The sequence below is a fragment of the Spodoptera frugiperda genome, chromosome 10, assembly GCF_023101765.2.
Source record: "Spodoptera frugiperda isolate SF20-4 chromosome 10, AGI-APGP_CSIRO_Sfru_2.0, whole genome shotgun sequence".
NCBI lineage: Eukaryota > Metazoa > Arthropoda > Insecta > Lepidoptera > Noctuidae > Spodoptera > Spodoptera frugiperda.
The window spans coordinates 3,407,501-3,425,954 of record NC_064221.1 but is presented as its reverse complement, the minus strand read 5'-3'; the positions used below and the strand labels follow the sequence as shown (position 1 = coordinate 3,425,954).

Genomic DNA, 18,454 nt, shown 5'->3' with positions numbered 1-18,454 from the left:
ATTTTTAAATTGGGTCCATTTAAACCACAAGGACCATTTCCAAAAGATTCAGAAAGTAACCGACCTTTTTCGGCCTATTACTATTCATATTTCAATCAGGCAGGCATAAAACTTGTAAGACCATGGTTATGTTATTCTAACGTTTTAAACAAACCGTACTGTCACTTCTGTTGGTTATTAGCAGATCGTCAAAACAAATCATACTCCTCTGCTTGGGTTAACGGTGTTTCGGTTAGAAGCAATTTTACGCAAACTATACTTGACCATGAAAAGTCACAGCAGCATATGAATGCCTCACTCTCTTATAATAATTGGTTGCAAGGAAATACCATCGATACTCTATTGCAAAGTGAAATCAATAGTAAAATTACATTCTGGAGAGATGTACTGCATCGTATAATTAATGTTATAATTACTTTAGCATCTTGTAATCTATCTTTGAGAGGGCATGATTCTAATTCTGGAAATTTTATGGCAATTTTACGTTTGCTATCTAACTATGATGCAACTTTAAAAGAACTTCTTCTAAAACCGAAAGGCGAAATAAATTATTTAAGTCCTACGATTCAAAACGAAATTATTAGTTTGCTTGGTACCACCGTTAGGAACAATATTATCTCAGAAATTAAAAAAGCTCCATTTCTGACAATAATTCTGGATACAACACAAGACTTGTCAAAAATTGACCAACTTTCTGTAGTTTTTCGATATATCTCGGTTACAGAAAATGATGATAATGTGCCTAAAGAAATAAAAATCTGTGAGTCCTTTTTAGGATTTATAGCAGTAACCGATTGCAGTGCTGCAGGTCTGAAAACTGACATTTTAAATTTGACTAAAGAATATGGAATTGATTTGACTAAATGTAGAGGACAGGGTTACGATGGAGCAAATGTTATGTCGGGTGTTTATGGAGGATTACAAACCCTAATAAAAGAGCATGCTCCAAATGCCGATTATGTTCATTGTGCTGCGCACGCTTTAAACTTGGTTTTAAACGATGCTGCGAGACACGTTCGTGAAGTATCGACTTTTTTCGATAATTTAGAAAAAATATATACTTTTTTTGGCAATAGTATAAAACGCTGGGCTATGCTAAGTGACGATCCATCTGAAAAATATTTGATTACCCTCAAAAAGGTATGTCCAACCAGATGGTCTTCTAGGAACGACGCTTTATTAGCGGTAAAGAAAAATTTTTTACTAATCATGAAAACTTTGTACCAACTAAATTTAATTTCAAATAAAAAAGATGAACGTGAAGAATGTAAAAATATAATTAATATTTTGGAGAGTTATGATTTCTTAGTGCTCGTTACATTTTTTTCTTCACTATTTGAAATTATTAATCCTATTTCTAAAGCTCTACAGCATGAAAATAATGACTTACAGAAATCTAGTATTTTATTAAGTAATCTTTTAAATAGACTGTGCCAATTAAGAAATCAGATTTCATTTAATAGTTTGCTAAATGAGTCCAAAGATTTAGCAAAAGAGTGGGGGGTAACAACTGTTTTTAAAAACAGTAGGCGAAAGATAACGAAGCGTTTTTTTGATGAATTATCACAAGATGAGAGAATTTCCGACCCGGAATCCTATTTCAAAGTCAATGTATACTATTGTTGTTTAGATATATTAATTTCTCAAACTAAAGAAAGATTTCAGAGCCTTTGCGACCTGAGTAGTATGTTCGAAATATTACAACCGGAGAAACTCCTATCTTCTTCAAACGAAGAGATATTTATCGCTTCCGGAAAACTGTCGGTTAAATACAGTAAGGACATCTCAGTTAATCTTTGTGACCAATTAAAGGCTCTAAAAACATGCTTAAAATCTGAAATTCAAAAAATTTATTCCATCAAAGAACTCATTGAATTATTGCTAGTAAAATTCAATAGTCTTGCATCTAGTTTTCCCGAGGTAATCACAGCATGCTTTTTATTCTTGACTCTTCCAGTTACAACCGCAACTGCTGAAAGAAGTTTTTCAAAATTAAAACTGATAAAAAATTACTTAAGAACTTCGATGGGACAAGAACGGCTGTCAGACCTCTCACTATTGTCCATAGAGGTAGAAACTTTAGAAAAACTAAAATCATCATCAGCCATAAATGATTTAATAAATCAGTTTGCCGAAAAAAAGGCAAGGAGAATGAATATTTAAAATTTGATTTTTATTTGTAAAATGGTTAAATTATGTTATGATAAATAAATATTTCTTTTCACAATATTTTTTTTCTTTTGTGAAAAATCTTTACCCCCAAACAATATAAGGGCCCCCAAACAATTTTTTATACGGGGTCCCGCCAACGCACGCTACGCCACTGAACAGTGTATCAAGATATCGAATGTACTGGGAACAAAAAGTAGACTGCAGTTTTCCAACCGTAGCAGGTCTAATGTCAAGAAATCGTTTTGAGGATTTATTGCGTTATTTTCATGTTGCCGACAATAATAATCTTGCACCTGATGATAAGTTCGCAAAAGTTCGCCCCTTATGGAACATGCTCAATGCAAGATGGGTAAAATATTATCCTGGAGATAAAAATTTGAGTATTGACGAGTCCATGATTCCCTATTACGGAAAACATGGGACAAAGCAACATATCCATGGGAAGCCAATCAGATTTGGATACAAAAATTGGTCAATATGTACTCGACTCGGTTACTTGATTTATGGCGAATTATATCAGGGAGCAAGTACTGGAAATACCCATCCTGAACTTGGTGTTGGTGCCTCAGTTGTTCTGGATCTGATATCGAAACTGCCGCAGGGAAACTACAGTTTTTATTTTGATAATTTTTTTACATCCTTACCGCTTCTTGACGAGTTGCAAAAACTGGGTCATGATGGCACTGGAACTATACGAGCTAACCGAACAGAAAAGGCACCGCTCAAGGATCCGAAAGAAATGAAGAAAACCAGTAGAGGATCTCATCAACAATGCACCGATGTATTATCTAATATCACTCTTGTGAGATACAATGACAATAATATTGTCACGGTAGCATCTACTCAGTCTGGCTCGGAACCCATTGGCAAAGTAAAACGTTATTGTGACAAACAGAAGAAGGACGTTGATCAACCTCGTTGCTTCATAAATTATAATAAATTTATGGGTGGCGTGGACCGACTTGATCAAAATGTGGGATGTTATCGAATCGGGATTCGTCTGAAAAGATGGTATTGGCAGTTGCTCATGTTTCCAATAAATGTAGCAATGAATAACGCTTTTCAGCTTTATAAAATTTCGCCAGCAGCAAAAAAATCTAACGGTACGTCACATGACCTTCTATCTTTTACGAGAGATGTTGTTTCTTCGTACTTTCTTATGAAAAATTCATCTGCGTCTAAAACTTCAAGTGCGGCAACTCCAAGATCATCATTAGCAGTGATAAAACGTGTACCTGACGCCATTAGACTGGATGGAACGGGGCATCTAATTGATAAACAAAATAAACAAACTAGGTGTGGTTTGTGCCACAAAAACACAACCATGAAATGTATAAAATGTAATGTTGCATTACATAGCAAATGTTCAATTATTTTTCATACAAAATAACATATTATAAAACATATTATTTTGTATGAAAAATAATTCATACCTACAAAAAGATGTTGTTTTGATTTTTGCTTCTTTTTCCATTTATAATAACCATTTGCTATGTAATGCAACATTAATTTTAAAAATGTCTTAATATTAAAGTACCTTTTGTTAATATTTAAAAAATATTATAAGCTATTGAGTTTTTATTATATTATATGAAAAGTCTACTAATAGTCTTATTTCATAACAAAATCCAAAGCCACTAGCGATAACTTACATGTATGTATTTAGAGGCCGTCAGCTCAAAAGTGGCCTAACCCACAATTTTTCATAATCGTACTTATCTATTGCAATTCATTCGAAACTTGATAAATTTTAATGTTAAACCGGCCTATCTCTAGTTTCACCCTTAGTTAGAAGATGGCGTCGTTAACATTATTTTTGCATGCATTGTTTTTGCCTACGTTACAGTGTAAAAGTGGCCTAACCAGCTTAGGCCATTTTTGCATCCTGGCAACACCCCCTATTTTGGCGGGTTAGGTTGACAGCTGTCATCGAAATGTCAAATTTTTTTCCGTATACCGCGCGTAAAGTTTTAAGACACTTGTATGAACAAAGATCGGCATCTTATCTTGTGGATTGTATTGAAAATCTATAAAACTATTCACTATGGAAGATTTGGAAAGCGCAGAAGACGTGGAAACTAATATGCTATGTAAGTACCTAGAAAATTAATAATTACTCAGTTTATTTTGGTGTGGAAATGTTTACTTCAATGAAAGTTTTGTTACAGCGCTCTTTGGTTCTGATTACCAAGATTCAGGGTCAGAATATTGTCCGTCAGAAGCTGATCAGAATAGTGCTAGCTCTAACCAATTTGGAAGATGTTTTACAAGAGGGACTTCAAAGTTCAAGATTACAAGAAGACAGAATCACAGGGAAACCAAAGAAGAGAATAAGAAAAACTGAGAATTGGGCTAGGAATGTGAAGAAATCAAAACGTAATAAAGGAGAGGAATATTTCAACTACAAGGGGGTAACTGTACCAGCTAAGACACCTAAGGTAGGATTGTGCTCGTGTCCAAACAAATGTCACTTAAAAATAAATTGTGACCAACAAACTAAGATATTCAAAGAATTCTATGCTTTGGCGAATTTCAACTTGCAAACATCTTATTTGTTTTCGCTTATCAAAGTAGTTTCAAAGTCTCGTACGTACACCAGTAATGAAAACTCAAGAAGACAAATGACAAGGCATTACTACTTACGTGACTCTAAAGGACTAGAAGTTTTAGTTTTTTTTTTTTATTGGGACAAGCCCGCCACAACCTCTAAGTCTAAACCGTTGCAACTTGTATAAGCGAGGAACTACAGTAGATACAACCATGAAAACACCAAAGAAGTTTTAGTATGCAAAAAGTTCTTTAAAGATACACTATGTGTTTCAGATGGTCGCATTAGTAGATTACTTAAAAATAAAAGTTCTGAGACAACTCCACCTCTGGATCGTCGAGGTCATTCGGTACCAGCAAATAAAACACCCATTGATAAGATTAATGAAATCAAAAGTTTCATCAACTCTATTCCTTCATATGAGTCCCATTATTCATTGCATAAATCAATGAACCGCAAATTTTTAGCACCAGATTTAAACATAAATATTTTATATGGACTTTATAAAGCCAAAATTTGCAACCCAGCCTCCAAGTTCATTTTTAGTAAAGTTTTTAATGAAGAATTTAACTTGAGTTTTCATGCCCCTATTACTGACTCTTGTAAGCACTGTGATTCATTAGACATAAAAATAAAAGTTTGTGACAACAATAATGATGAACTGAAATTAAAAAATGAAAAGAAGTTGCATCTACTCAAAGCAAGTTCAGCAAGAGAGGGTATAAAAAAGGATGTAGAAATGTATAAGAATGATGAAAGTGTATGTATAATTTCATTTGATTTAATGAAGACTCTACCAACTCCAGTTATAAGTACAGGAATATGCTATTATAAACGTCAACTGTGGATATACTGTCTTGGTATACATAATATGAAAACAAATGATGTGTATATGTTTATGTGGGATGAAAGCATAGCTTCTCGTGGCCCCCAGGAAATAGGTTCTTGCATAATGTATTTCCTTAAAAACATTGTAAAGTGTGAACATTTGATTATGTACTCAGATCAATGTGGCGGCCAGAACCGCAATATTAAAATGGCTGTTCTATGCCAATACATTGTTTCCAATGCTGAGTTCACTACAATAAAAATTGACCACAAATTCTTGGTAAGTGGCCATTCGTATATGACTTGCGATCAAGATTTCGGTCTGGTAGAAAAACAGAAACGTTTTTTTAAAAACATCTATGTACCTCAAGATTGGAAACAAGTGATTTTGGCTGCCCGAAAAACAAGACCATTCAAAATCATTAATATGACTAAAGATCTTTTTATTTCCACTCAGTCACTTGAAAGAAACATAACAAACAGAAAAGTTTCTGTCAGCAAAGGAAAAGTCGAATGGCTGAAAATTCAATGGCTTAAGTTTCACAAAATGCATCCATTCAAGTTTTTTTTTAAGTACTCTAATAACAATGATGTACTTTTTGATGAGGTTGATCTGAAGAAACGCAATTCACATGTTATCCAGAACCTAGAAATTTTATATCCTGATGGTCATGTCATAAGTGATAAAAAAAAGAAAGATTTAATGGAGTTACTAAATTTTATACCACCTGTAAATCATTGTTTTTACAATGAGTTAAAAACATCAAATACTGCAGTTGATATTATTTTCAATGATGAACCTATTGATGACTAATATAAATTCCATGTAATACTCTGTTTAATTAAAAGTGTTAAGTAATGTTAATTTGAAATAAAAATGTGATTTCAGTTACATTTGCGTTTTATTTTTGGCCTAACCTTCTGGATTTAGGAGAAAATATACAGTTACTCTAAATGCATAAATGGCCTATGCCACAAAAAAAAAATTATTTGTGATTGTTTTTCAAAATAATCTACTTCATCACAAAGAATGTACCATAATACATAAATAATACACAACTGTAAACTAAATTCAAGTATAATAATTCTTATATATTCAATTTAAATTCATAAAACATTTCAAACCTCATTATCTCCATACTAACTATGTTAAGCTTAGGCCCCTTATGCGCTGACGGCCTCGTATCATCCTACTGTTCCATAATTGGAACGGTTTTAAAACTCAAAATCAAAATATCTTTTCTTTTTTTTTATATGTGGATACCATCACACATCTATGAATACACTCTGATCCAATTTTCAAAAAAATGGATTAGTTTTACTATAGTTGGGATGATATGATTTAAGAAAGGATTTTGATAAATTCCATCCCTAAGGGGATAAAATAGGGGATGAAAGTTTGTATACATCTTCTTAGATTTTATGAAGAAGTCCTGATGACGAATCAGAATTTTATGATGACGTTCGCTTAAATACGATTTTGATTAATTCAACCCCCATTCAACCCCCACCACAGTGTACCGCGTAGAACATGCTAGGTGGACAATATTATTTTATAATATTTAACGATGCTTTTATATATAAGTAGTCATATTGAGGTATTATTAATAATTTTTGGTATGATTTTGTAATAAAAAACAAAATATATATATATGAAAACAAAAATAATATATTTAGAAATAATAAACTAACAATAAAATTGCATTAAATAAATAAATGCCTACTATACAAATTAACTTAACCTAAACCTAATCATCAGAATCATCATCAAAATCTTCTGGTGAATCGTCATCATTTTGTGGCAATGTGCGACAATATGATGACGTTTCCGGTCTTGATGCTACTATGGTCGGGCTTACAATTAACTTTAATACCTCTCTGCACATATTTTTTCCGGCTTTTTTTGGGGAATCTCACGAAGGCTATTGATCAAAGGGTCAGATGTTATTATTAACATGGAGAGCAAGTCTCTATTCGTAGCAACACGTGAGCACTTGCGGGTGTTGTACTCCCTAAATCTGCGGCAATCTTTGTTACGTGCTTCTTGAGCCTCTTCGGAAAGCTGCCCAATTGGAAGCAATGCCGCTTTGATGACCTCAGTACTGTGTACTAATATTTTATGTACAGTAGCAGGCATATAGTACCACGAATAGAGACTAAAGTAATGTCTTCTAGTTTCAAGACAAAATTCATTAAATTCAACCAAGTTTATTTCGAACCCAGAAGACAATGTCCTCAAAATAACATCAAACTGTTTGATAATAGTAACATCTAACCCTGTGATTTGAGCGCTCATCTCAGCATTCTTAAAAAAGCGACGTCAAAAAATGCTACTTATGGCGGATTGTGTGAACTAATAGCAGCAGGATTAATATTCCCATTTAAGTTTGAAGTTTATAGAAACGGTCTCATATATACGGAATCTGGATCTAATTTGTGGCCCCAGGTTAATATTCTTAAGCTCTCTAAAAATATGAGAGCACATTTGGGCGGGGATGAGTCTGCTGGTAGATTTTCAGATCTCCTTCTTAAAATCGGTAATGGTGATTTTCCATCGTTTGATGGCATGTTAACCATCCCGGAAGAATTGTGCACAGTTGTTACTACGGTTCAAGAATTGCTGTCTAAAGTTTATCCAGACATTATTCATATACATGACAAGCCTATTGAATGGTTATGTGAGCGTGCCATACTTACTCCAAAGAACGATCAAGCAGCAGCTATCAACGATATCCTGCTCATGTCGTTTGAGGGCGAAGAAAAGGTCTATACTTCGATTGATACTGTAGTTAATACGGATGACGCTACTAATTACCCTGTAGAATTTTTAAATTCATTGAAACCGCCAGGTTTGCCTTATCATAAGCTTATTCTGCGCGTGGGTACTCCAATTATGTTGTTGCGAAATTTAAAACCACCAAAACTTTGTAACGGTACGAGACTGCAAGTGAAAGCGTTACATCGCAATATAGTGGAAGCCACTATATTAACTGGGTGTGCAACAGGGGAAACTGTATTTATACCACGAATCCCATTAATACCTAACGATATCCCGTTCGAATTTAAACGATTACAGTTTCCCCTAAAAGTCTGCTTTGCCATGACAATAAATAAGTCTCAGGGGCAAACTCTCAAATTTGCGGGTATTGACTTGAGAGAACATTGCTTCTCTCATGGACACAAAGTTCTAGCACTCCTGATTACCACACCCAAGGTTATTTTAGTAGGCCACATCATCTTGACTCTACACCAGCAGTAGAAGGTTCGCCATCAGTAGAATCTACAGTGAGCCAGGAGTCAGACTTCCCAGATCTAAGTAATTTTTAAAATAAGTGTTTGTTTTTGTAAGCCTTTGTAATTTAAAGTTTTAATTAATAATTACAGAAATTAAAGTTCCTATCTTAAAAATATCGCTAGATTTACTTCAGGGCACAAGCTTTTTCTCCAGGTAGTGTCTTTCTTTTTTAAATCCTTTTCTAATCGTTTAAGAAGGTCAAAAGTAGACGTCGTCATTCGGAAGTAAGCAAAAAATTTAGATTCGTCTTCTTTTAGCTGACGCACAAAAGCAGCACCTCTACATCTTTCCCTTAATAATGGATGGATCCAATAACGCCGGGGCTTCCTCAAACGCAGACGACGATAGTACCAATACAACACGACAACGTCCATCCTCGTAGAAAAGTGGACGAACACTAAAGAACGAAAGTGCAGCGTATCTCTAGTAGCGACGTATCCGTTAAAAAGGATCCTGTAAATGCTGTGTGAATACTATCTCCAGTAGCGACAAATCCGTTAAGAAGGATCCTGTAAAAATAGACGTTCTATGTGAACTCGCCCTGAATCACCTCCAGTAGCAACGGATCCGTTAAAAAGGATCCTATAAATGCTGTGTGAATACTATCTCGATTACTATCTCGACGGATTCGTTAAAACATTAAACTGTTAAAACGGTCGTTATATGTGAACGCGCCCTAAGACTTGCATGCGTGATTTATGTAGATCAGAAGTTGATTTGCAATCTTTCAATTATGAAATTGATTATACAAAAAAATCATTATTTCTCCCCGCAATAATTTACATAATTTAATGCCAGATATTTATCATTTGATTGTAGCATGCTTACGTGATTGCCCAGAATCAAATGTATTATATGTAAGTATATAAAAAAAAATAAGTTTATGATTAATTGTGCATGTGATTATAATATAATAACCTGTATGAAACACAAAGAGTTGTTGATTAAATTTATTAACAATCTTGCAATCAAGTTGATTATACACAGTTGGTGTACAGGGGTAAACAGAATTTTAAAGGGCAAAATAATGAAATTCGATAAGAATGACCATGACATACAACAAACGTATAATTATACTATAAAAAGAAACCAATAAATAATTAAATCAATTACGTTGTTTTATTTAAAATTAGTACCAGTATAATATTAAATTACTTTGAGACTAATGAAAAAGTTTACTTTGAACTATCAGTGGAAAAAAGCCGTTTTTCGACACAGAGCTATTATAGAAGAAGACTCCAATTATACAGATGTTCCGGATATATCAGCGATGGATTATTTTTATAATTTTTTTCGCCAGACATTCTAACAGATATCGTAGAGCAAACAAATTCTTACTCAATAGGAAACACTGGACGTTCACTTGGTTTGACGGAAGATGAGCTTCGCGATTTTCTAGCCATACATATTATAATGGGGGTCGTGAATATGCCAGCATATACGGACTTTTGGAGTTTACGATACAGGTATAACTTAGTAGCAGATTTGATGACACTAAAACGATATCAACAAATACGTCGCAATTTGCACTTCGTTGACAATAATATACAGGATTCCGACCGATATTACAAAGTGAGGCCATTTGTGCAGAAAGTAAGACAAAATTGTCTAGCACAGGAAAATGAACGGAAGTTTAGTATAGACGAGATGATGATTCCGTATAAAGGAACCAAAGCTGGAAAACGCCGTCAATATATGAAGGACAAACCCAACAAGTGGGGTTTCAAAAATTATGTCCGCGCCGGAGTCTCAGGCATGGTATATGATTTTCTTCTTTATGGTGGCGAAGATACATTCAGATTTTACACGTTTTCAGATAAGGAAGCTTCTATAGGTTTCGGAGGACGAATTGTAATCGCTTTATGTCAAAGCATAAAATTCAAACCGGCTTTTGTTTTCTGTGACAATTTTTTTTCCTGCCCTGAGCTGTTTTACATTCTACGCGAAGAATACGGTATATTTGGTTTGGGGACTATAAGAAACAATAGACTTAGAGGAGCAGAAAAAGTGTTGCCTTCAGAGAAAGAGATGAAAAAGAAGCCTAGAGGAAGTTATTCACAAGTAGTGTGCAACAAAAATAGATTATCGGTAGTGAGATGGAACGATAACAAACCTGTTACCCTAATTAGTTCATATGTAGGCGTAGAACCTGTCGAAAAAATGAAAAGATACTGTAAGGAGACAAAAAGCAAAATCGATGTCGACTGTCCCCAAATAGTCAAGGAGTATAATAAACATATGGGGGGAGTCGACTTAGCCGACATGCTTATATCTCTCTATAAAACACAATTTAAAAGTAGGCGTTGGTACATAGGTTTTTTTGTTCAAATACTTGACATATGCATAAATAATGCCTGGCTTTTATATAGGCGGGATCAAGCTCAATCAAGCAAGCAATATATACCTCTAAAAGATTTTAGGTACGAAATATACGAAGGCCTGAAAAAATTTGGTCGTGCTGATAAAAATGACAAAGCCAGAAAAGGTGTGCCATCAGCTAACCCAGTGGAATCGTTACGATACGATGCCATTGGTCATTTTATGATAATGACCACTCAAGGCAGGTGCAAGCTATGTCAGAAGCTTACCACTGTATTGTGCATGAAATGCAAAGTGCGGCTATGTTTCGTAACAGGGAAGAATCCCAGAAACTGTCAATTAGATTACCATGTAAAGGCGTAAATTAGTCATTTCAGTTCAATAAACGTTTATACTATTATTATCTTTTGTATTTTTTTTGCTATTCCTGCTCCTGGATAAACTCCCGTCGAAATTTCATAAGTTTTAGGACTCACTTCCGTCGGTATTTCATTAGTCACTGCACTTGGCAATGTATATCCCAGCATACACGACTTTGATCCCTTGGTTTTCTATTCACTTGGCAATGTATGCTGTGTCATACATGAGTTTTCAGGAAAACTGAAACGTAAAGATATTTTTTCGTATTTTTTTGTAATGCCTTAAAACGTCTTAAACCCGATTTCAATAAAAAAAAATCGGTTTATGTAAAAAAAAAATTCTGCCAAATTAAGGGTTAAAGATTCTTTTTTAGCTCTTATTCCATTAGAAGAAGCTAATGCAGCAACCTTGTTTGAACACATTGTAAACTTTTTTAGAAGCAATAATATTCCATTTAAAAATAATCTAATAGGTTTTGCATCTGATGGGGCAAACGTAATGATGGGACGTAATAATTCTGTTGTAACGTTGCTGCAAAATTAAATTCCCAACATTTTTATACTTAAATGCGCCTGCCATTCGTTTCATCTTTGCGCGTCATATGCTTGTGCCAAATTGCCACGCTTTATAGAGGATTTTGTAAGAGACATTTACAATTACTTTTCTTCTAGTCCAAAAAGAGTGGCAGAGTTTAAAAACTTCCAAATGTTTTGCGACTTAACACGTTCGCGGACGCGACGGTTATAGCAGTAATCAGTAGTTTACTCAGGGTGACGCGCCGGCTATAGCCGTATTTTTTTTGCGCGCTCAAGTGGCATAACGGCTTTAGCAGACGATTTTCTATACTGTTATCCTATATTTCGATATTAAGTGCCCCCAAACTAAAAGTTTCAAATCGCTAGGTGTCATATAACATCACTTTTTACGCCGTCAAACGTGTCGCTACTTGTCGCTATTTGTGTGCGCACGCACACTGACGCGTCGGTCATAGCAGCGAGAATTGTATGGCGATTGGTTCAGTCAGTTCAGTGTTGGCCGGCGAGTGCCCCGCGGAGCGGAGTGTTGTGACGTTTTTCGCACGTGATTTTTGTTGTGCCGCAACGGTGAGTTTATTTGATTTTTCTGACTAAATAAGACAAATATTTCAATGGAATTTAATGATATTATGATAATGACAATATAAACAAACATTATGATACAATATTTCTACGAATTTCTACATTCTGGTGTAGGTATTTGTGCATAGTTTTGACCTACTAAAATAAGGTTGATCAAGCTTATTTAACGACAATGTTTTGTGTGATGGTTGTGGGATAGCTATTAAACCTGGGTTTAATTGCTATTAAAGGTGATTTACTACTGATACACTGCTTTTTCATTCATATAATTATGTTTAGGTACCATATTTGAGTGTTAAATTATACTTTTCAGATGTCGAGACAAGGACTAAATGGAAATAAACGAAAAAATTACCCATGCGAAAAAGAAAATGAACGAATTATGAAATTATTCAATGATGTGGACACAGATGAGTTGTCTGCTGATTCAGAAAAACCCGAAACTTCAAGCGATAGCGAATCATTGTCAAGTGAGTCGGAACAGGATCCCTATAAGGATTGTGATGGTTCAGACACGACTTACATACCCAATGAAGACAGCTTATCGTCCACAACTCACATATCTGACTCGGAAGAGGATAATGGTAAGCTAAATTTAATACCTAAGTCGAAACACAATAAGGTGTTTTCTATAGATACTCCACATACCTTAGAAGGTGAGAGCGTCCATGTTCAACAACAACAAGTGCCTTTAGTCGATTCCCCAATAACGTTAAAAGAACTGGGAATTCATGTTCGTGTTCCTGCTTCAGTTGAGTCAGCAGATTCAATGGCTGTATCGCCCCCAGTCAATATGGAAAATGTAGATAAGGCAATCCAGTCACTAGACATTATTAACATGTGTTCGTTTAATTCCGATACCACACCACCCAGATCAATGGAATCACAAACGCTCATACAAGAGATTGACTGGCTGGACAGTGAAGGTTCAGTATCTTATCCAAATACCGATGCTACAGAACAAGTTCCAAGATCGCAAGTGGTTGACAATCAGCAGCAACCTATGACACCTCTAGATTATCAGCAGCCTAGTACATCTTCTTTTTTAAACGTACCTAGTGTATCTCATCATCGTCCTAGGTCACCACGTATCACAGACGAAGAATGGCAAACATCCACTGCTCCTATACCAGAGTTTGAATTTAACGACGGCTCTGTTGGACCTCAGTTCTATGTTGATGCGAATACGTCGCCAATTGAAATATTTAATCGTTTTTTCCCTCTGTCTACAATAGAGCAACTTGTTGAACGCACTAACAAGTACGGGGCTGCATTATGCAATATGAATAGACCACACACAAGACACAGCCGAAAAAGAACTTTTAATCCTACTTCCATTGGAGAAATGAAGCGATTTCTGGGCTTATGTATTTTACAGTCTCATGTCGAAACACCAAATATTCGAAAACTATTCACATTCAGTGATCCATTATATTACCATCCCATATTCAATCACTGTATGTCAGGAAGACGATTTGAACAGTTGTTGAGATGCTTGTGTGTTTACGAAGGGAATGCTAAAGGCATAAACAAGGTCTTAGACTTCGCTAATCACATGATTACTATTTTTCAGAGTTTATACAAGCCACATAAACAGCTTTCTCTAGATGAATCTATGTTATTATTTCGCGGTCGATTGTCTTTCAGACAGTATATTAAATCAAAGAAAGCAAAATATGGAGTAAAATTTTACATACTAACATCTAGTGATGGCTACATTTTAAATTTTAAAATTTACCAGGGTAAAACTGAAACTAGTATTGACATAGACACTGAAACTAGTTCAAAATCAAAGACTGAAAAGCTTGTTTTGAATCTGATGCAGCCTTATTTATACCTGGGTCACGAGCTTTATATGGACAATTATTATAATAGCGTGGCCTTATCCGACAAACTTTTAAGTTGCATGACGCATACTACAGGCACTTTAAGGAAAGATAGAAAAGACAATCCAAAAAATGTTATTCGCAAAGTACTTAAGAAAGGTGAGCATGTATGGACCAGGAAAGGAAAGGTGTACGTTTCAGCTTGGAAAGACAAACGAATTGTGACCATGATCACAACACAACACCACCCACGCATGGTCACAACACGGAACAGATTTGGCAAGCAAATAACCAAGCCAAAGGAGGTCGAAATGTACAATAAATATATGTCTGGGATAGACCTTTCAGATCAGATGTTGGCCTACTATTCAACCCCGAAAAAGACAGTGAGGTGGTACAAAAAAGTATTTTTCCATATTTTTGACATTTCCATATTTTGGAATGCCTATTATATATTCCGTAAACATTGCAACGAAAAAGAAACTATGTTGGGCTTCAGAGAACATATCATTAGATATTTATTAGGATTTGACAACTTGACTTGCTCCAACATTATTTCTTCTAGAAAGCCAACAAACCCGAGAACTTCAAATAATTCAGGAATGACTCTACCAAATAGTAATCAGGGCAGTTCCCAAGAAGGCGCGTCTTCGCAACTGTTAAACACACACTGGCCTGAACCGATACCAAAAACAGAAAACTGCAAACGTAACAAAGCTTTTTTAAAATGCCGCCTATGTGCAAAAAATAAAATTAAAAAGGAAACAAGTTTTCGGTGCAAAGGATGCACCAGTAAACCACCTTTATGTCCTGGATGTTTTGAGCAATGGCATTGCCAAGCAGAAAATATTGACTGATTTATTATAGTATAGATTATAATATTTAGGTAACGATTTTTATTATATTTATATTTTATTAATGCTATTGTGCTGTGACTAAAAATTTAATTATAATTCTTGGCAATGCAGAGTATAAAGTTAATTTAGTCTGATTAGATTTAAGTCTGACATAAAGTTATTTTTTTTATTGATGATACTATTTGATTACCGACAGTACTGTGATTAACTTAAGTCTGATCTAGTTTTTATTCTAGATATAATAATTAAAATAAGGAGAAATGTTATGTTCTGGTTAGAAGTATGTTCATTTATTTTTTGTTATATTATTTTGTCTCAAGAACGAGCTATCACAAAAGTAAAATAATAAAATGTGTTGAAATAGGTAGGTATACAACTTGTTTTAAACAAGATGTCTATATACTGTGATTTAATTAAAATAATTAAGAAAAAATTTAAGATTTTTTGTTATGTTTAAACACACACCTTCAACACTTTGTTGTTGGCGCTATGTATGCTTCCTTACCATAAAAATAAATAATTTAATTAGTGTAATATTGTCTTTTCGTTGTGACTTTCCCAGACCCAACCAAACCAATATAAGTATTCACCAGTAACACATCAGCTACAGCAGGTGAAGGCCGTAGCCGCTGCGTCCTTTTAATTTAGTATAAATACGTTTCCGCAGTGACACAGCGGTTATAGCAGCCGAAGGCTACAACCGTTGTGTCCTATTTGTATAGTAATATCTATACACCAGTGACAGCCCTGCTATAGCAGTCGAATGCTATAACCGGCGCGTCCTATCTATGTACTAAAAACTATTAACCATTGACATCGCTGCTATAGCAGGCGAATGCTATAGCCGGTGTGTCCTGTCTATGTAGTACAAACTTCTCGTCCCCGACACCTCTGTTATAGCAGTCCAATGCTATAGCCGGTGCGTCCTGTCTATGTAGTACAAACTGTTCATCAGTGACACCCCTGCTTTAGCAGTCCAATGCTATAGCCGGTGCGTCCAATGTATACAGTTATAATCTATTTACCGGGGATGAAACGGCTAAAGCAGGCGAAGGCTATAGCAGTTGTGACTTTATGTATGTAATTAATTATTTTTATCAGTGACGGTGCGCCTATAGCATTCCATACAAAAATTAAGTGTCAAAGTAGCATTGCAAAATCCGGTCGAGTGTCCGCGAACGTGTTAAAAGTACATAAAATACTCCACCCCTCTCAAACACGCTGGAACAACTCTTTGCTCTAAAACTATTTTTTATAGATCAAATCTCTAACAATGATCATCTTTTAGCTGCAGAACATATATTACAGAAGCTCCAAGATCCAACTACGATATTATTTTTGGAATTTTTAGATTTTGTATTACCATTATTTACCGATTTAAATAAAGAAATGCAAGCGGAACACCCGAAAATTCATAATTTATATGAAAAAATAACTGGAACATTAAAAACTAATTTTGATTGTTTTTTAAAAAGAGAATATTTAACTAGCACTCCAATCGAAAATGTTGATTTTAAGAATCCCAGAAATTTTATGGATATTGACGCCGTATACTGTGGTGCTGCTGCATCTAATACACTACTAAGTAGTTCAGAAAATCTAAACTCAGATCAAGTAAGTTTGTTTAAATGCAGATGCGTAGATTTTTATATCGAAGCTTGTAAGCAAATAACCACGCGTTTTCCATTAAAAAATGACCCAATAAAAGGTTTAGACCTAATTGATCCAAAAAATGTTAAAATTGGCAAAACTGCTTCGATAGTTCCTGTGAGTAGGCTCTTTCCCAATATTGTTCACAGCAATGATTTCCAGGAAATTGATACAGAGTGGCGCATTTTAAGAAATTGTGAACAAATCAAAACATTTCCTGATGATGTAGAACTATTTTGGAATGAAGTAAGTTTATTAAAGCGTGGCGATGAAACTCAAATGTTTCCATTGTTATCTAATTTCATCTTTTATATTTTATCACTTCCCCATTCATCCGCTAACGTTGAACGCATATTTTCACATATTAATCTTTTGAAAACAAAACAGCGAAATAGGCTGTCTACTGAATCAATCACTAGCCTATTACATTCAAAACGACTCTTTAATACAGCTAATTGTTATGATTTTGAAATTAATTCCAAGATGACCTCGGCTATGGCCAAAGAATATTGGTACCATAATAAATAATTATACTTAAGCGTCATTGTTATAAATTAGTCTGTAAGTTTTTTAATAAATAAACGAATTAGATAGAATATTGTGTTTTTTTTTTCTAATACCGATTTTGGGTAGAAATATACCGATTTTATCTGGCAATTCTACCGATCTCGCTCTATGACGTTCGAGACCACTGGTTGCAAGAAATATTGCTAGTGACGAAAGGAGTCGTCTAGATCCCGAGCGATTAAGGCGCGGGCCCACCGTGGCGCATGCTGTGCACGGGCACGCGGCGCATTTTAGCTGCGTGTATTAATTTGTTTGACAACGTGGGTCTACGTTTCCACTTATGACCCACGATTATGTATAGCGTGGCACGGCGCACGGAGAGGCTACGCACGTGCCACTGCAATCCACGGACACGGGCTTCACCGCGGGAGGTGTGGGGAGGTGAGACGGGCGGGAAAGCGAGCGACGCCTGCGCCATTTTGTCAATTGCTAGGTTTCGTGGCGCGTGCGTGCATTTGATGACTACGACAGGCGGCTTTATTTTTATTTAGTCAATAATATTTGGTTTAATTATGGAGTTGTTTATTGAAAAAGTAAAGCTACACCCAGTTTATGGAAAATGAGCGATATATCGTACAGAGACATCGGTAAAAAGGATTTGGCTTGGGACAAGATTGCGAGGGAATGCGAAATGGCGAACGGTGAGTAAATACTTGTTATTTTTTTTGTATGATCTTAACGCACATTCAACGGTCAGTTTATACTGGTTTTGTATAGCTTGATGTGTAGCCGTGTGTACTGTTTAAATTGTGACACGGGCATTTTGCCAGCTCAAAACATGCGTATGATTAAAATAATTGCAAAATTCTTCCCTGATAAAGAAACTGTCATTAGAACTTCTAAATCCCGAATGTGTTAAGTCAAAAAGTTGGTTCTCAACTGGAGTTGCTGCTATATCTTCATTTGTCACAGAA

General features: G+C 35.2%; 4 protein-coding genes across 4 annotated transcripts; all 4 read left to right on the top strand.

Moving 5' to 3' along the window:
- The first annotated feature begins 7 nt into the window (after positions 1 to 7).
- Positions 8 to 2,227, top strand: LOC118270336 (zinc finger MYM-type protein 1-like). Its single transcript, XM_050696301.1, has 2 exons — positions 8 to 1,774; positions 1,958 to 2,227. The coding sequence occupies exons 1-2, from the start codon at positions 286 to 288 to the stop codon at positions 2,161 to 2,163; spliced, it is 1,695 nt and encodes a 564-aa protein (XP_050552258.1). The 5' UTR covers positions 8 to 285; the 3' UTR covers positions 2,164 to 2,227.
- Positions 2,228 to 2,287: 60 nt separating this feature from the next.
- On the top strand, positions 2,288 to 4,817 carry LOC118277419 (piggyBac transposable element-derived protein 3-like; the record flags this gene model as incomplete). The annotated part of the gene is made up of 1 exon (XM_050696431.1): positions 2,288 to 4,817. A coding segment is annotated over one exon (1,275 nt), but the record flags the coding sequence as incomplete, so codon positions are not given.
- LOC126911142 (uncharacterized) lies at positions 4,311 to 8,807 on the top strand. Its single transcript, XM_050696430.1, has 2 exons — positions 4,311 to 4,610; positions 7,995 to 8,807. Exons 1-2 carry the CDS (start codon positions 4,311 to 4,313, stop codon positions 8,805 to 8,807), a joined length of 1,113 nt encoding a protein of 370 aa, XP_050552387.1.
- On the top strand, positions 7,049 to 16,617 carry LOC126911118 (piggyBac transposable element-derived protein 3-like). Its single transcript, XM_050696312.1, has 2 exons — positions 7,049 to 12,246; positions 16,514 to 16,617. Exon 1 carries the CDS (start codon positions 10,257 to 10,259, stop codon positions 11,523 to 11,525), a length of 1,269 nt encoding a protein of 422 aa, XP_050552269.1. The 5' UTR covers positions 7,049 to 10,256; the 3' UTR covers positions 11,526 to 12,246; positions 16,514 to 16,617.
- The last annotated feature ends 1,837 nt before the right edge of the window (positions 16,618 to 18,454 follow it).